Raw genomic sequence first — 14754 nt, 5'->3', positions numbered from 1 at the left:
CCATCGTGAACCCCCTGAGAGAGAGAGACACCCAGACCCAGGGCTTGAACCCAGGCTCTCAGTGTCTCCTACATGGCCATCGTGAACCCCCTGAGAGAGAGAGAGACACCCAGACCCAGGGCTCTAACCCAGGGTCTCAGTGTCTCTGACACGGCCATCGTGAACCCCCTGAGAGAGAGAGAGACACCCAGACCCAGGGCTTGAACCCAGGGTCTCAGTGTCTCCTGCACGGCACATCGTGAACCCCCTGAGAGAGAGAGAGACACCCAGACCCAGGGCTCTAACCCAGGCTCTCAGTGTCTCCGACACGGCCATCGTGAACCCCCTGAGAGAGAGAGAGACACCCAGACCCAGGGCTTGAACCCAGGGTCTCAGTGTCTCCTACACGGCCATCGTGAACCCCCTGAGAGAGAGAGACACCCAGACCCAGGGCTCTAACCCAGGGTCTCAGTGTCTCCTACACGGCCATCGTGAACCCCCTGAGAGAGAGAGAGACACCCAGACCCAGGGCTCTAACCCAGGCTCCGCTCGGGGTGTCCGACGCGAGCCTCCCGCGGATGACGTTGCCGCGGCAACGTCACCCGGGGCGGGGGGGGGAGTGGGGGGCCGACGTTGCCGTGGTAACGCTTGTCCGCTTGTCGCAGGTCGTGAACCCACACCTGCTGAAGGACCTCACGGAGCGCGGCCTGTGGAGCGAGGAGATGAAAAACCAGCTGATCGCTCACAACGGCTCCGTACAGGTGCACGCACGCACACGCACGCGCACACACACGCACACACACGCACGCACACACACGCACGCACACGCACGCACACACGCACGCACACACACGCACGCACACGCACGCACACACGCACGCACTCAACCGCTCGCTCACCCGCACACTCACCCGCTCACTCACTCACTCACCCGCTCACTCATCCGCTTGCTCATCCGCTCACTCGCTCACCCGCTCACTCACTCACCCGCTCACTCATCCACTCGCTCACTCACTCACTCACTCACCCGCTCGCTCATCCGCTCATTCACTCACCCGCTCACTCAATCACCCGCTCGCTCATCCGCTCACTCACTCACCCGCTCACTCATCCACTCGCTCACTCACTCACCCGCTCGCTCATCCGCTCACTCACTCACCCGCTCACTCATTCACTCACTCACTCACTCACCCGCTCGCTCATCCGCTCACTCACCCGCTCACTCACCCGCACACTCACTCACCCGCTCGCTCACCCGCACACTCACTCACCCGCTCACTCACCCGCTCGCTCATCCGCTCACTCATCCGCTCGCTCATCCGCTCACTCACCCGCACACTCACTCACCCGCTCACTCACCCGCTCGCTCATCCGCTCACTCATCCGCTTGCTCACCCGCTCACTCACTCACCCGCTCACTCACTCACCCGCTCGCTCACCCGCACACTCACTCACCCGCTCGCTCATCCGCTCACTCACTCACCCGCTCACTCATCCACTCGCTCACTCACTCACCCGCTCGCTCATCCGCTCACTCACTCACCCGCTCACTCATTCACTCACTCACTCACCCGCTCGCTCATCCGCTCACTCACCCGCTCACTCACCCGCACACTCACTCACCCGCTCGCTCACCCGCACACTCACTCACCCGCTCGCTCATCCACTCGCTCACTCACTCACCCACTCGCTCATCCGCTCACTCACTCACCCGCTCACTCACCCGCTCACTCATCCGCTTGCTCACTCGCTCATCCGCTCACTCACTCATCCGCTCGCTCACCCGCACACTCACTCACCCGCTCGCTCATCCGCTCGCTCGCTCACTTACCCCGCCCCCCTTCTCCCTACTGCGTACACCACCTGGGCAGGGGCCTCCTGCTCGGCGAGTCTTGAGACTCCTGGGCGAGTCTAAATGATGAAACGAAACCACCGCTGATGATTATTGACGGTGGCGAGGCTGTGATGGTCGTGGTTATTAGATGATGATGATGATGATAATTATGTTGGTGGTTGGAGCGATGTCACGGTGATTGGTATTTAATGATGAGCAGTGATGGTGATGCATCTGCACGCAAAGACAAAGGTCCCCCGTGTAGCCTCTAGCAGGCTGTAGGTGCAAGTGCTGTTAGTAGCGAGTAGCAGCAGCAGCGTCTATGAAGGTAGACACAGACAAAGGTCCCCCGTGTAGCCTCTCGCAGGGTGTAGGGGCAAGTGCTGTTAGTAGCGAGTAGCAGCAGCAGCGTCTATGAAGGTAGACACAGACAAAGGTCCCCCGTGTAGCCTCTAGCAGGCTGTAGGGGCAAGTGCTGTTAGCGAGTAGCAGCACCTGTGAAGGCTACCGGCACTGTGGCACACGAGGGGGTGGGTGGCCAGCACCACGCCCGGCCGCCTTTGTCTCCCCCAGTGACGATGTTCACTACTACACTACACCGCTACTACACCAGCTACTCATTTTGAGGCTGAGTCGACCTAGGGGAGGCCCAGGACCGGGTTCAGGTAACCGTCAGTGACGGTGTTGGCCGTGGGCGGGAATCGAACTCGGGTCGCCGGGTTCGTAGCGCAGCGTAGCGCTAACCACTACACCCACCGCTCCCCGCTACCGCACAGACACTCACACACACACACAGGCGCGCACACACAGACACAGCCGCTCGCACGCACGCAGGTACAGACGCGCACAGACACGCACACGATACACTGACACGCGCACACAGACACACACACACACAGACACACACACAGACACACACGCGGACACTCGCAGACACTGACACGCGCACACACACGCAGACACGCACACACACACACACTGACACTCACACACGCACACACGCTGACACGCACACACACTGACACACACAGGCGCGCGCACACACGCTGATATGCACACACACTGACGCGCACAGACACACACGCACAGACACACACACACACTGACACGCACGCAGACACGCTGCTAATTTACTCCAGGACAGAAGAGTAGGAAAGGAGAGAGAGAATCCTCAATTTCAATTAAGTCCCAATTACTTAAGCGGGGAGTCCAATAAAAATTCACTTAATCATCATTAATTAGGATCCTGCCACAGCACTGGAGCACACACACAGCACTGGAGCACACACACAGCACTAGGGACACACACAGCACTAGACACACACACACAGCACTAGACACACACAGCACTAAACACACAGCACTAGGGACACACACAGCACTAGACACACACAGCACTAGACACACACAGCACTAGACACACACACAGCACTAGGGACACACACACAGCACTAGACACACACACACACAGCACTAGACACACACAGCACTAAACACACAGCACTAGGGACACACACAGCACTAGACACACACAGCACTAGACACACACAGCACTAGACACACAGCACTAGACACACACACAGCACTAGACACACACAGCACTAGACACACACACAGCACTAGACACACACACAGCACTAGGGACACACACACACAGCACTAGGGACACACACACACAGCACTAGGGACACACACAGCACTAGACACACACACAGCACTCTAGGGACACACACACAGCACTAGACACACACACACACAGCACTAGACACACAGCACTAGACACACACAGCACTAGACACACACAGCACTAGACACACAGCACTAGACACACACACAGCACTAGACACACACACAGCACTAGGGACACACACACACACAGCACTAGGGACACACACAGCACTAGACACACACACAGCACTAGACACACACAGCACTAGACACACACAACACTAGACACACACACACCACCAGACGCACACACAGCACTAGACACACACAACACTAGACACACACAACACTAGACACACACACAGCACTAGACAGACACACACACAGCACTAGACACACACACAGCACTAGACACACACACAGCACTAGACACACACAGCACTAGACACACAGCACTAGACACACACAGCACTAGGGACACAGCACTAGACACACACACAGCACTAGACACACACACACAGCACTAGACACACACACACACACACAGCACTAGACACACACACAGCACTAGGGACACACACAGCACTAGACACACACAGCACTAGACACACACACACAGCACTAGACACACACAGCACTAGACACACACACACAGCACTAGACACACACACAGCACTAGACACACACAGCACTAGACACACACACACAGCACTAGACACACACACACACACAGCACTAGGGACACACACAGCACTAGGGACACACACAACACTAGGGGCACACACACACACAGCACTAGACACACACACACACAGCACTAGACACACACACACAGCACTAGACACACACACCACTAGACACACACACCACTAGACACACACACAGCACTAGACACACACACACCACTAGACACACACACCAACAACAACCGCCATTCGCCACTAAGTGGCGGTGACGTCACCACGACGCTTGTGCCAGGCTATGTGCACCCTGAGGCCACGTGAAGTGTCGAACGCCCGCTGGCAGGAGATCACGGGGCAGACCCAGGTGCCACGGGTCGACTGACTGAGATGACTGGCTGATGCACCACCTGTGCCCCCTACTGTGCCAACCTGCTGTGCTTTAGCCACCCGGCGCTCCGCTCGCTGTTGTGAGCGTCGCTCCTCCGCCCTCCGTTGTTGTTGGAGGGCGACTGCCTCCAACTGCCCAGTAGCATCCTTCACGAGCCTCCTCCACAGAGGCCGATCTTGACACCGCTGGTACCAGTCATCGGCAAGTCCACTCAGCTCCACGTCCTCCTGTACCACATCACTCCATCTCTTCTCTAGCCCGTGCCGCGCCCGCTTAGCCCCCTCAATCCGGCCAAACAAAAGCTGTTTCGGCATGCGGTGGCTGGGCATGCGGGCTACATGACCCAGCCATCGCAGCCTTGCCTGCCGGAGGAGCTCACCGATGGGACCCTGCCCAGATCTTTCAAGGATTTGTGAGCTCCTCACACAATCCAGTCTGGTTAAACCCAGGATGGATCGTAGGCAGGCCAGCCTAAATGTTTCTAACCAGCGAAGATGTTCCATTAGGGGGGTCCACGTTTCGCAAGCGTAGAGAAGGGAGGGAATGACCGTGGCCGAGAAGACCTGAAGCTTAGTGCGGAGCGACAGACCAGGTAGCTTCCACACAGCGTTACGCAACCGATGAAAAGATATTGCCGCTCGACTGATTCGGAGTGAGACCTCTGCTGTTAAACTGGAGCCAGTCATAAGCACACTGCCCAGGTATGGGAAACTCTCCACTCTCTCCACAACTGCCCCATCACCGATTGGGAGTTGTGGGGGTGGAGTGTCCGATGGTACAAAATACCCAGGCAGGTGCTTAGTTTTGGTGGGGCTGATGGTAAGGCCCCACCTCTTAGTGGCACGCTCCAGTCTCAGCAGCAGCGTCTCCAACTCCTCCTCTGACTGAGCAGCTATTACCAAGTCATCAGCATACATAACGTGGTTGAGCAATAGGGAGCCATCCCTTGACCGCACCCGGGCATCGATTAGCCTCCCATTATATCTGTACCATATGGAGATTCCCCCGGTACAGCTATTGAAGGCTTCACGAACTACGTGGTCAAAATAGATGTTAAATAATGTGGGAGCCAGAGGACATCCCTGTCGCACCCCAAGGTGTACAGGGAATGGCTCTGACTCCCGGCCACGTAGTTTTACCCGGGCCCGCTCACCATCATGAAGGTCCTTAATGATCGTGAGCAGAGGGTCAGGTACTCCAAAAGCACGAAGAACGACCCAGAGCCCAGGCCTACTGATGGTATCATAGGCCTTGACCAGGTCAATAAAGCAGAGATGTAGGTCTTGTTGGAATTCCCTACACCTCTGCTGTAGCAGACGGACAGAAAATATGGCATCTGTGCAGGACCGCCCTTTCCTGAAACCGCATTGGGGCTCCGCAAGCCTCTCCTCAGCGTGCCTGGCAAGGCGATGCTGAATAATCCTTGCCAGGACCTTTCCCGGCACACTGAGGAGTGAGATGCCCCTGTAGTTGTTACAGTCTGTGCGGTCCCCCTTCTTAAAAAGGGGGACCACCAGGGCATCCTTCCAATCCTGCGGAACCCGTCCAGTGGTCCAGACCGTTGTTATGATGTCATATAGGGCAGTCTGTGCACAAACGCCACCCTCCCTCAGCATTTCGCTTGGGAGATCATCTCTGCCCGCTGCCTTTCCTGGTCTCAGACTCCGGATCGCCTTCAATACTTCCTCAGCAGATGGCACCTCAGCCAGCCACTCACAGGGGGTGACTTCATCCAATATTTGAGGCACCGCAGCCTCAGCAGGGTCATCCTCACTTTGTGCCACGATGTTTTCCTGGCTGAGGGATTTTCCCTCCCCCAGGACCTCACAGAAATGCTCAGCAAATCTGCGAACCTGTTCCTGGGGGTCGGAAATTGGATCACCGTTTTTTCCCCTAATGATGGTAATAGGTGTGGCGCTGCAGGTTACTTTTTTGATGGAGTTAAATAGAGATTTGTGATCACGGGCCACTGAGGCAGACTCCATCTCCTCAGCAACCCGCGACCACCACCCATCCTTGCAGCGCCTCACGGCTCTCCGAACCTCCGAGCGAAGGCTGCGGTAAGCCTCCTCATTCTCTGACGTGGGATTCTGTAGCCGATGACAGTGGGCCTGTCGCTTTTTCTCAACCATCGTGAACAACTCCTCTGTCATCCAGGGTGTCTGGGGAGGTCTGGACCGCGTACCCAAAGCAGCCATTGCAGCTGCATGAGTCACAGTCCTAAACCTCGCCCATTTACCCTCGACATCAGGAGGAGTCGGGGACGATGCCAATCCCAGCCGCAAGCGATGATGAAATTCTCGCTTGCAACTTTCATCAGATAACTGAGACCAGGCCACTTTAGGTTGGAATGGGGTCCTGGGTGTACACCCACCACCGGAGTGGAAGAATGGCAGGCGCATCTTACAGATGACTAGTCGATGGTCAGAGGGCAGATCAGCTCCACGGTAGGTCCTGGTGTCAAGGACATGGGCTCGCATTCGCTGGTCCGTCACTATGTAGTCCAGCAGATGTTCTTGCTTGGACCCGGCATGCATCCATGATGTTGTGTGGATGCGCCGATGCCGGAACAGCGTGTTGGTAATTACAAGCCCATGGGCTGCACAAAAATCTAGCAGCCTCCTACCGTTGTTATTGAGCTGATCTGGCCCATGCCCTCCAATCACTCCAGACCAGGTGCCAGTATCATGACCAACTCGGGCATTGAAGTCACCCAACATGATGACTCTATCCCGAGGGGCCACTTTAGCCAGCACCTGTGACAGGAGGTCATAGAAGGCATCTGACTCATCGGCTTTGCCTGCATCCCTCCACGGATGTTCATCTTCGGTGGGGGCATAAGTAACCACGACCACCATTCCTCGCCTCCGGTTGATGGGAAGGCGAGCCCAAAGTAGCCTGGGGCTTACAGCTTCCCACACCTCACCGCCACGCTCCCACGCCCCCTTCATTCTTTTGTTCAAAAGAAGACCCACACCCTGTTGTTTGGCAGTCTGCTGCCCCGAGTAGAGGACTGTCCACCCCTCATGGTGGCAGGAGCCAGAGCCGGTCCACCGGACCTCCTGAATGCCGCATAGATCCAGGCGGTACCGGTCCAGCTCCCGACAGAGGAGTGGCAGCCTCTCCTCTGCAGTGAGCGTTCGAACATTCCACGTGGCCAACCGTAGTGGCTTTTCGTTGTTTCTGGAGTAGCCCCGAGGGTAGGTATTCAATCTCCTGGCTCCGCCAATTGGGGTTTGGCCAGGAGACGTCATAGACGCCTGGCCCCCCGGGGCCTCCGGCACAAGCTTAGTTGTTACATATTTCAGTTTAATTCGTAGTTTCGTGGTAATGAATTGAAGGTGGAGGGGTTACCAGCCCCTCGCACCCGTCCAGAGCCCCCGTTTAGCCCCTGTGGTGGACACATATGCCATGAGGGGAGGAGCCAATCAAAATTGGATCTCCCCCCACAGCGCTGTCCACGACAGAGTTGCCCGTCCGGCACCGCGAGGAGCACTAGACACACACCACTAGACACACACACACACACCACTAGACACACACACACCACTAGACACACACACACCACTAGACACACACACAACACTAGACACACACACAGCACTAGACACACACACACAACACTAGACACACACACACCACTAGACACACACACACCACTAGACACACACACAACACTAGACACACACACAACACTAGACACACACACAGCACTAGACACACACAACACTAGACACACACAGCACTAGACACACACACAACACTAGACACACACACAGCACTAGACACACACAGCACTACACACACACCACTAGACACACACACAGCACTAGGGGCTGGGAAGTCCTTCGCTGATTCCGATCTCCCACGCACCATCTCACCCACACAGTCACCCACACACTCACCCACACACTCACCCCCACACACTCTCACCCACACACTCACCCACACACTCTCACCCACACACTCTCACCCACACACTCTCACCCACACACTCTCACCCACACACTCACCCACCCACTCTCACCCACACACTCTCACCCACCCACTCTCACCCACACACTCTCACCCACACACTCTCACCCACACACTCTCACCCACCCACTCTCACCCACACACTCTCACCCACACACTCTCACCCACACGCTCTCACGCACACACTCTCACCCACCCACTCTCACCCACTCTCACCCACACACTCTCACCCACCCACTCTCACCCACACTCTCACCCACACACTCTCACCCACCCACTCTCACCCACCCACTCTCACCCACACACTCACCGACACACTCTCACCCACACACTCACCCACACACTCTCACCCACACACTCACCCACACACTCACCCACACACTCACCCACACACTCACCCACACACTCTCACCCACACACTCTCACCCACACACTCTCACCCACACACACTCACCCACACACTCAACCACACACTCTCACCCACACACTCACCCACACACTCACCCACACACTCTCACCCACACACCCTCACCCACCCACTCTCATCCACACACTCACCCACCCACTCACCCACCCACACAACAACAACAACAACCGCCATTCACCACTAAGTGGCGGTGACGTCACCACGACGCTTGTGCCAGGCCATGTGCACCTTGAGGCCACGTGAAGTGTCGAACGCCCGCTGGCAGGAGGTCACGGGGCAGACCCAGCAGGTGCCACGGGTCGACTGACTGGGATGACTGGCTGATGCACCACCTGTGCCCCCTACTGTGCCAACCTGCTGTGCTTTAGCCACCCGGCGCTCCGCTCGTTGTTCTGAGCGTCGCTCCTCCGCCCTCCGTTGTTGTTGGAGGGCGATTGCCTCCAACTAGCCAGTAGCGTCCTTCACGAGCCTCCTCCACAGAGGACGATCTTGACACCGCTGGTACCGGTCAGCGGCAAGTCCACTCAGCTCCACGTCCTCCTGTACCACATCACTCCATCTCTTCTCTAGCCCGTGCCGCGCCCGTTTAGCCCCCTCGATCCGGCCGAACAAAAGCTGTTTCGGCATGCGGTGGCTGGGCATGCGGGCTACATGACCCAGCCATCGCAGCCTTGCCCGCCGGAGGAGCTCACCGATGGGACCTTGCCCAGATCTTTCAAGGATTTGTGAGCTCCTCACACAATCCACTCTGGTTAAACCCAGGATGGATCGTAGGCAGGCTAGCCTAAATGTTTCTAACTCACTCACCCACACACACACCATCTCACCCACCCACTCACATCTCACCCACCGACTCACGCACCCACTCACACACCCACTCACACACCCACACTCTCACCCACCCACTCACCATCTAATCTACTCACGCACCCACTCACCCACCCACCATCCCACCCACAGTCTCCCCCCTCCTCTCTCCCCCTATCTCTGTCCTTTCTCTCCCACCCCCTCTCTCTCTTCTTTCTCTCCCTTCTCTCTCTCCCCTCTCTCTTCCCTCTCTCTCCCCTCTCTCTTTCCTCTCCCCTCGCTCCCCTGTCTCCTCTCTCGCCCGCCCGCTCGCTCTCTCTGGGGAGGCGAGATGCACGGCTACGTGGTTCTCATGATGAGCCATTGGCCCCGATTTACACCCAGAGGTCCCCAATCAGACCACACGCACACACAGACACACACACACAGACACACACACAGCCACACACAGACACACACACAGCCACACACAGACACACACACACACAGCCACACACAGCCACACACACAGACACACACACACGCACAGACACACACAGACACACACACAGCCACACACACACAGCCACACACAGACACACACACAGCCACACACAGACACACACACACAGCCACACACAGACACACACACACAGACACGCAGCCCCACACGCACACACACGTACACACAGGAACACACACACACGTACACACACACGTACACACACACGTACACACACACAGTCGTACAGACACACACACACGTACACACACACACGTACACACACACACGTACACACACACGAACACACACACGTACACATACACACACGTACACACACACACACGTACACACACACAGTCGTACAGACACACACGCACAGTGTCATCGAGACGCGGCTCTATTAATGGATCTCTGATGGGGAGGAGATGTGGGAGGGAGATGGGGGAGGGAGGAGTGTGTGTACGTCTGTGTGTATGTGTGTACGTGTGTGTGTACGTGTGTACGTGTCTGTGTGTGTGTACGTGTGTGTTTACGTGTGGGAGCGGTAGTGTAGCGGTTAGCGCTACGCTGTGCTATGAACCTGGCGACACGGGTTCGATTCCCGCTCACGGCCAACACCAGTGACGATTATCTGAACCGGTCCCGGGCCTCCTCTAGGTCGACTCAGCCTCAAATGAGTACCTGGTGCGGTGTGTAAACATCGCCACTAGGGAGACAAAGGCGGTCGGGCGTGGTGCTGGCCACCCACCCCCTCGTACCGTTCCGGCCTTCATAGGTGCTCGCTAACAGCACTTGCCCCTACAGTCTGTTAAGGCTATATGGGGGATCTTTGTTCTTTGTTGTGCGTGTGCACGTGTGTGTGTACGTGTCTGTGTGTACGTGTCTGTGTGTGTGTACGTGTGTGCGTGTACGTGTCTGTGTGTACGTACGTGTGTGTGTGTGTGCCTGCGTGTACGTGTCTGTGTACGTACGTGTGTGTGTGCGTACGTGTGTACGTACGTGTGTGTACGTACGTGTGTGTCTGTGGGTGTGTACGTACGTGTGTGTCTGTGGGTGTGTACGTGTGTGTTTGTGTACGTACGTGTGTGTACGTACGTGTGTGTGTCTGTGTGTACGTGGGTGTACGTGTCTGTGAGTGTACGTACGTGTCTGTGTGTGTGTGCGTACGTGTGCGTGTACATGTCTGTGTGTGTGTACGTGTCTGTGTGTGTACGTTTCTGTGTGTGTGTATGCACGTGTGTGTATGTACGTGTGTGTGTGTACGTACGTGTGTGTGGACCCCCCTAATGGAACATCTTCGCCGGTTAGAAACATTTTGGCTGGCCTGCCTACGATCCATCCTGGGTTTAACCAGACTGGATTGTGTGAGCAGCTCAAAAATCCTTGAAAGATCTGGGCAAGGTCCCATCGGTGAGCTCCTCCGGCGGGCAAGGCTGCGATGGCTGGGTCATGTAGCCCGCATGCCCAGCCACCGCATGCCGAAACAGCTTTTGTTCGGCCGGATTGAGGGGGCAAAACGGGCGCGGCACGGGGCGAAGAGAAGAGATGGAGTGATGTGGTACAGGAGGACGTGGAGCTGAGTGGACTTGCCGATGACTGGTACCAGCGGTGTCAAAGATCGGCCTCTGTGGAGGAGGCTCGTGAAGGACGCTACTGGACAGTTGGAGGCAGTCGCCCTCCAACAACAACGGAGGGCGGAGGAGCGACGCTCAGAACAACGAGCGGAGCGCCGGGTGTCTATAAAGCACAGCAGGTTGGCACAGTAGGGGGCACAGGTGGTGCATCAGCCAGTCATCTCAGTCAGTCGACCCGTGGCACCTGGGTCTGCCCCGTGACCTGCCAGCGGGCGTTCGACACTTCACGTGGCCTCAGGGTGCACATAGCCTGGCACAAGCGTCGTGGTGACGTCACCGCCACTTAGTGGCGAATGGCGGTTGTTGTTGGTGTGTGTTTGTACGTGCGTGTACGTGTGTGTGTACGTGTCTGTGTGTGTGTACGTGTCTGTGTTGAACTTTTTCCACACCGCCGTACGTAGCCAACCGTGCTAATCAGAGGTGCGGTGATGCTGCTGATGATTCTGATGATGCTGCTGCTGATGATTATGCTGATGATTCTGATGATGATTATGCTGATGATTCTGATGATGGTAATGCTGATTCTGATGATGATGCTGCTGATGATGATTATTCTAATGATGGTGAGTATGCTAATGATGTTAATGCTGATGATGTTAATGCTGATGATGATTATGCTGATGCTGCTGCTGATGCTACGATTTACGTCTGCATGTTGAACTTGTGTCGCGCCAACCGTACATAGCAAACCGTGCTAATCAGAGGTGCGATTAGCAGGGAGAGAGTGAGGAGAGAGTGAGGAGAGGGGGAGGGAGAGGGGGAGGGATAGGCGAGGGGGATAGGGGAGGGAGAGGGGAGGGTGGTAATCCCTGGATAATTCGAGGCGAGACTGCGTAGTGCAGATTGATGTCACCTGATTCTCGATCCCTTTCATCTTTTCCCCTCTCACTCACTCATTCTCTCTCACCTTCACTCTCTCTCACTCTCTCACTCACTCACCTTTACTCACTCTCTCTATCACTCACTCACTCACTCTCTCACCTTCACTCTCTCACTCTCTCACTCACTCTCTCACCTTCACTCTCTCACTCACTCACTCTCACTCACTCTCTCACCTTCACTCACTCTCTCTCTCTCTCACTCTCTCTCACTCTCTCACACACTCTCTCACTCTCTCACTCACTCTCTCACTCACCTTTTCTCACTCTCTCTATCACTCACTCTCTCACTCTCTCTCTCACTCACTCACTCTCTCACGCTCTCACCTTCACTCACTCAGTCAACCTCTCACTCACTCACTCTCTCACTCACTCTCTCACCTTCTCTCACTCACTCTCTCTCACTCACTCACTCTCTCTCACTCACTCTCTCACTCACCTTCACTCACTCTCTCACTCACCTTCACTCACTCTCTCACTCACTCTCTCACTGTTTCTCCCTCACCTTCACCCTTTCCCCTACTCACTCTCCCACTTTCTCCTTGACTCGCGCTGGAGCCGACGTGAATCACAACAAAGACAAAGGTCCCCCGTATAGCCTCTCGCAGGCTGTAGGGGCAAGTGCTGGTAGCGAGCATCTATGAAGGCCGGCACGGCACACGAGGGGATGGGTGGCCAGCACCACGCCCGGCCACCTTTGTCTCCCCAGTGGCGATGTTCACTACTACACTACACCGCTACTACATCAGCTACTCATTTTGGGGCTGAGTCGACCTAGGGGAGGCCCAGGACCGGTTCAGATAATCGTCACCGGCGGTGTTGGCCGTGAGCGGGAATCGAACTCGGGTTCGCCGGGTTCGTAGCGCAGCGTAGCGCTAACCACTACACCCACCGCTCCCCACGAATAGACACACACACTGACACAAACATAGACACAGACGGACAGACACACACACACCGACACACACCGACACACACACACCGACACACACACACCGACACACACACACTGACACACACACCGACACACACACAGAGACACAGATGGACAGACACACACACTGACACACACACACTGACACACACACAGAGACACAGACGGACAGACACACACACACCGACACACACACTTGACACACACACACTGACACACACAGACCCACTGTGTGTGTGTGTGTCACAGCGCGTGTCACTGTTTGTTACAGCGCGGCGAGTGTCACAGCGTGTGTCACACAGCATGTGACAAGCACACACACACAACACACACCATACCACACAACACACACACACCACACAACACACACACAACACCACAACACACAACACACACCACACACACAGCACACATACACCATACAACACACACACCACACAACAGCACACACACACCACAACACACAACACACACAGAACACCACAACACACAACACACACCACACACACAGCACACACACACCACACAACACACACACAACACCACAACACACACACACACAACAACACACACAACAACACACACAACACACACCACACAACACACACCACACAACACACACAACACACCACACAACACACCACACAACACACACTACACAACACACACTACACCACACACACACCGCACCATACCACACACACACAACACACCGCACCATACCACACACACAACACACACCACACACACAACACACACCACACACACCACACACACAACACACACACACAACACTACAACACACACCACACAACACAGCACACACACACCACAACACACAACACACCACACAACACACACCACACCATACCACACACAACACACAGACACACCACACCATACCACACACACACCACACCATACCACACACACACAACACACACACCGCACCATACCACACACACAACACACACCACACACACCACACACACAGCACACACACAACACACCACACAACACACACCACACAACACACACAACACACACTACACACCACACCATA

At 55.8% G+C, this 14754-nt stretch overlaps 1 protein-coding gene across 3 annotated transcripts in view; it reads left to right on the top strand.

Moving 5' to 3' along the window:
- The window catches only part of RRM1 (ribonucleotide reductase catalytic subunit M1), a 350107-nt gene that overhangs the window by 316284 nt on the left and 19069 nt on the right, over nt 1-14754 (top strand). For all 3 annotated transcript variants that reach the window (XM_076056594.1, XM_076056595.1, XM_076056596.1), the window contains one exon: nt 645-740. In XM_076056594.1, the coding sequence (XP_075912709.1) occupies nt 645-740 (96 nt within the window). The remainder of the gene's footprint in view (nt 1-644; nt 741-14754) is intronic.

Source organism: Petromyzon marinus, chromosome 76 (assembly GCF_048934315.1).
Source record: "Petromyzon marinus isolate PM22_M1 ecotype Great Lakes invasive population chromosome 76, UKy_Petmar_22M1.pri1.0, whole genome shotgun sequence".
Lineage (NCBI taxonomy): Eukaryota > Metazoa > Chordata > Hyperoartia > Petromyzontiformes > Petromyzontidae > Petromyzon > Petromyzon marinus.
This window is presented reverse-complemented; position numbering and strand designations above follow the sequence as displayed.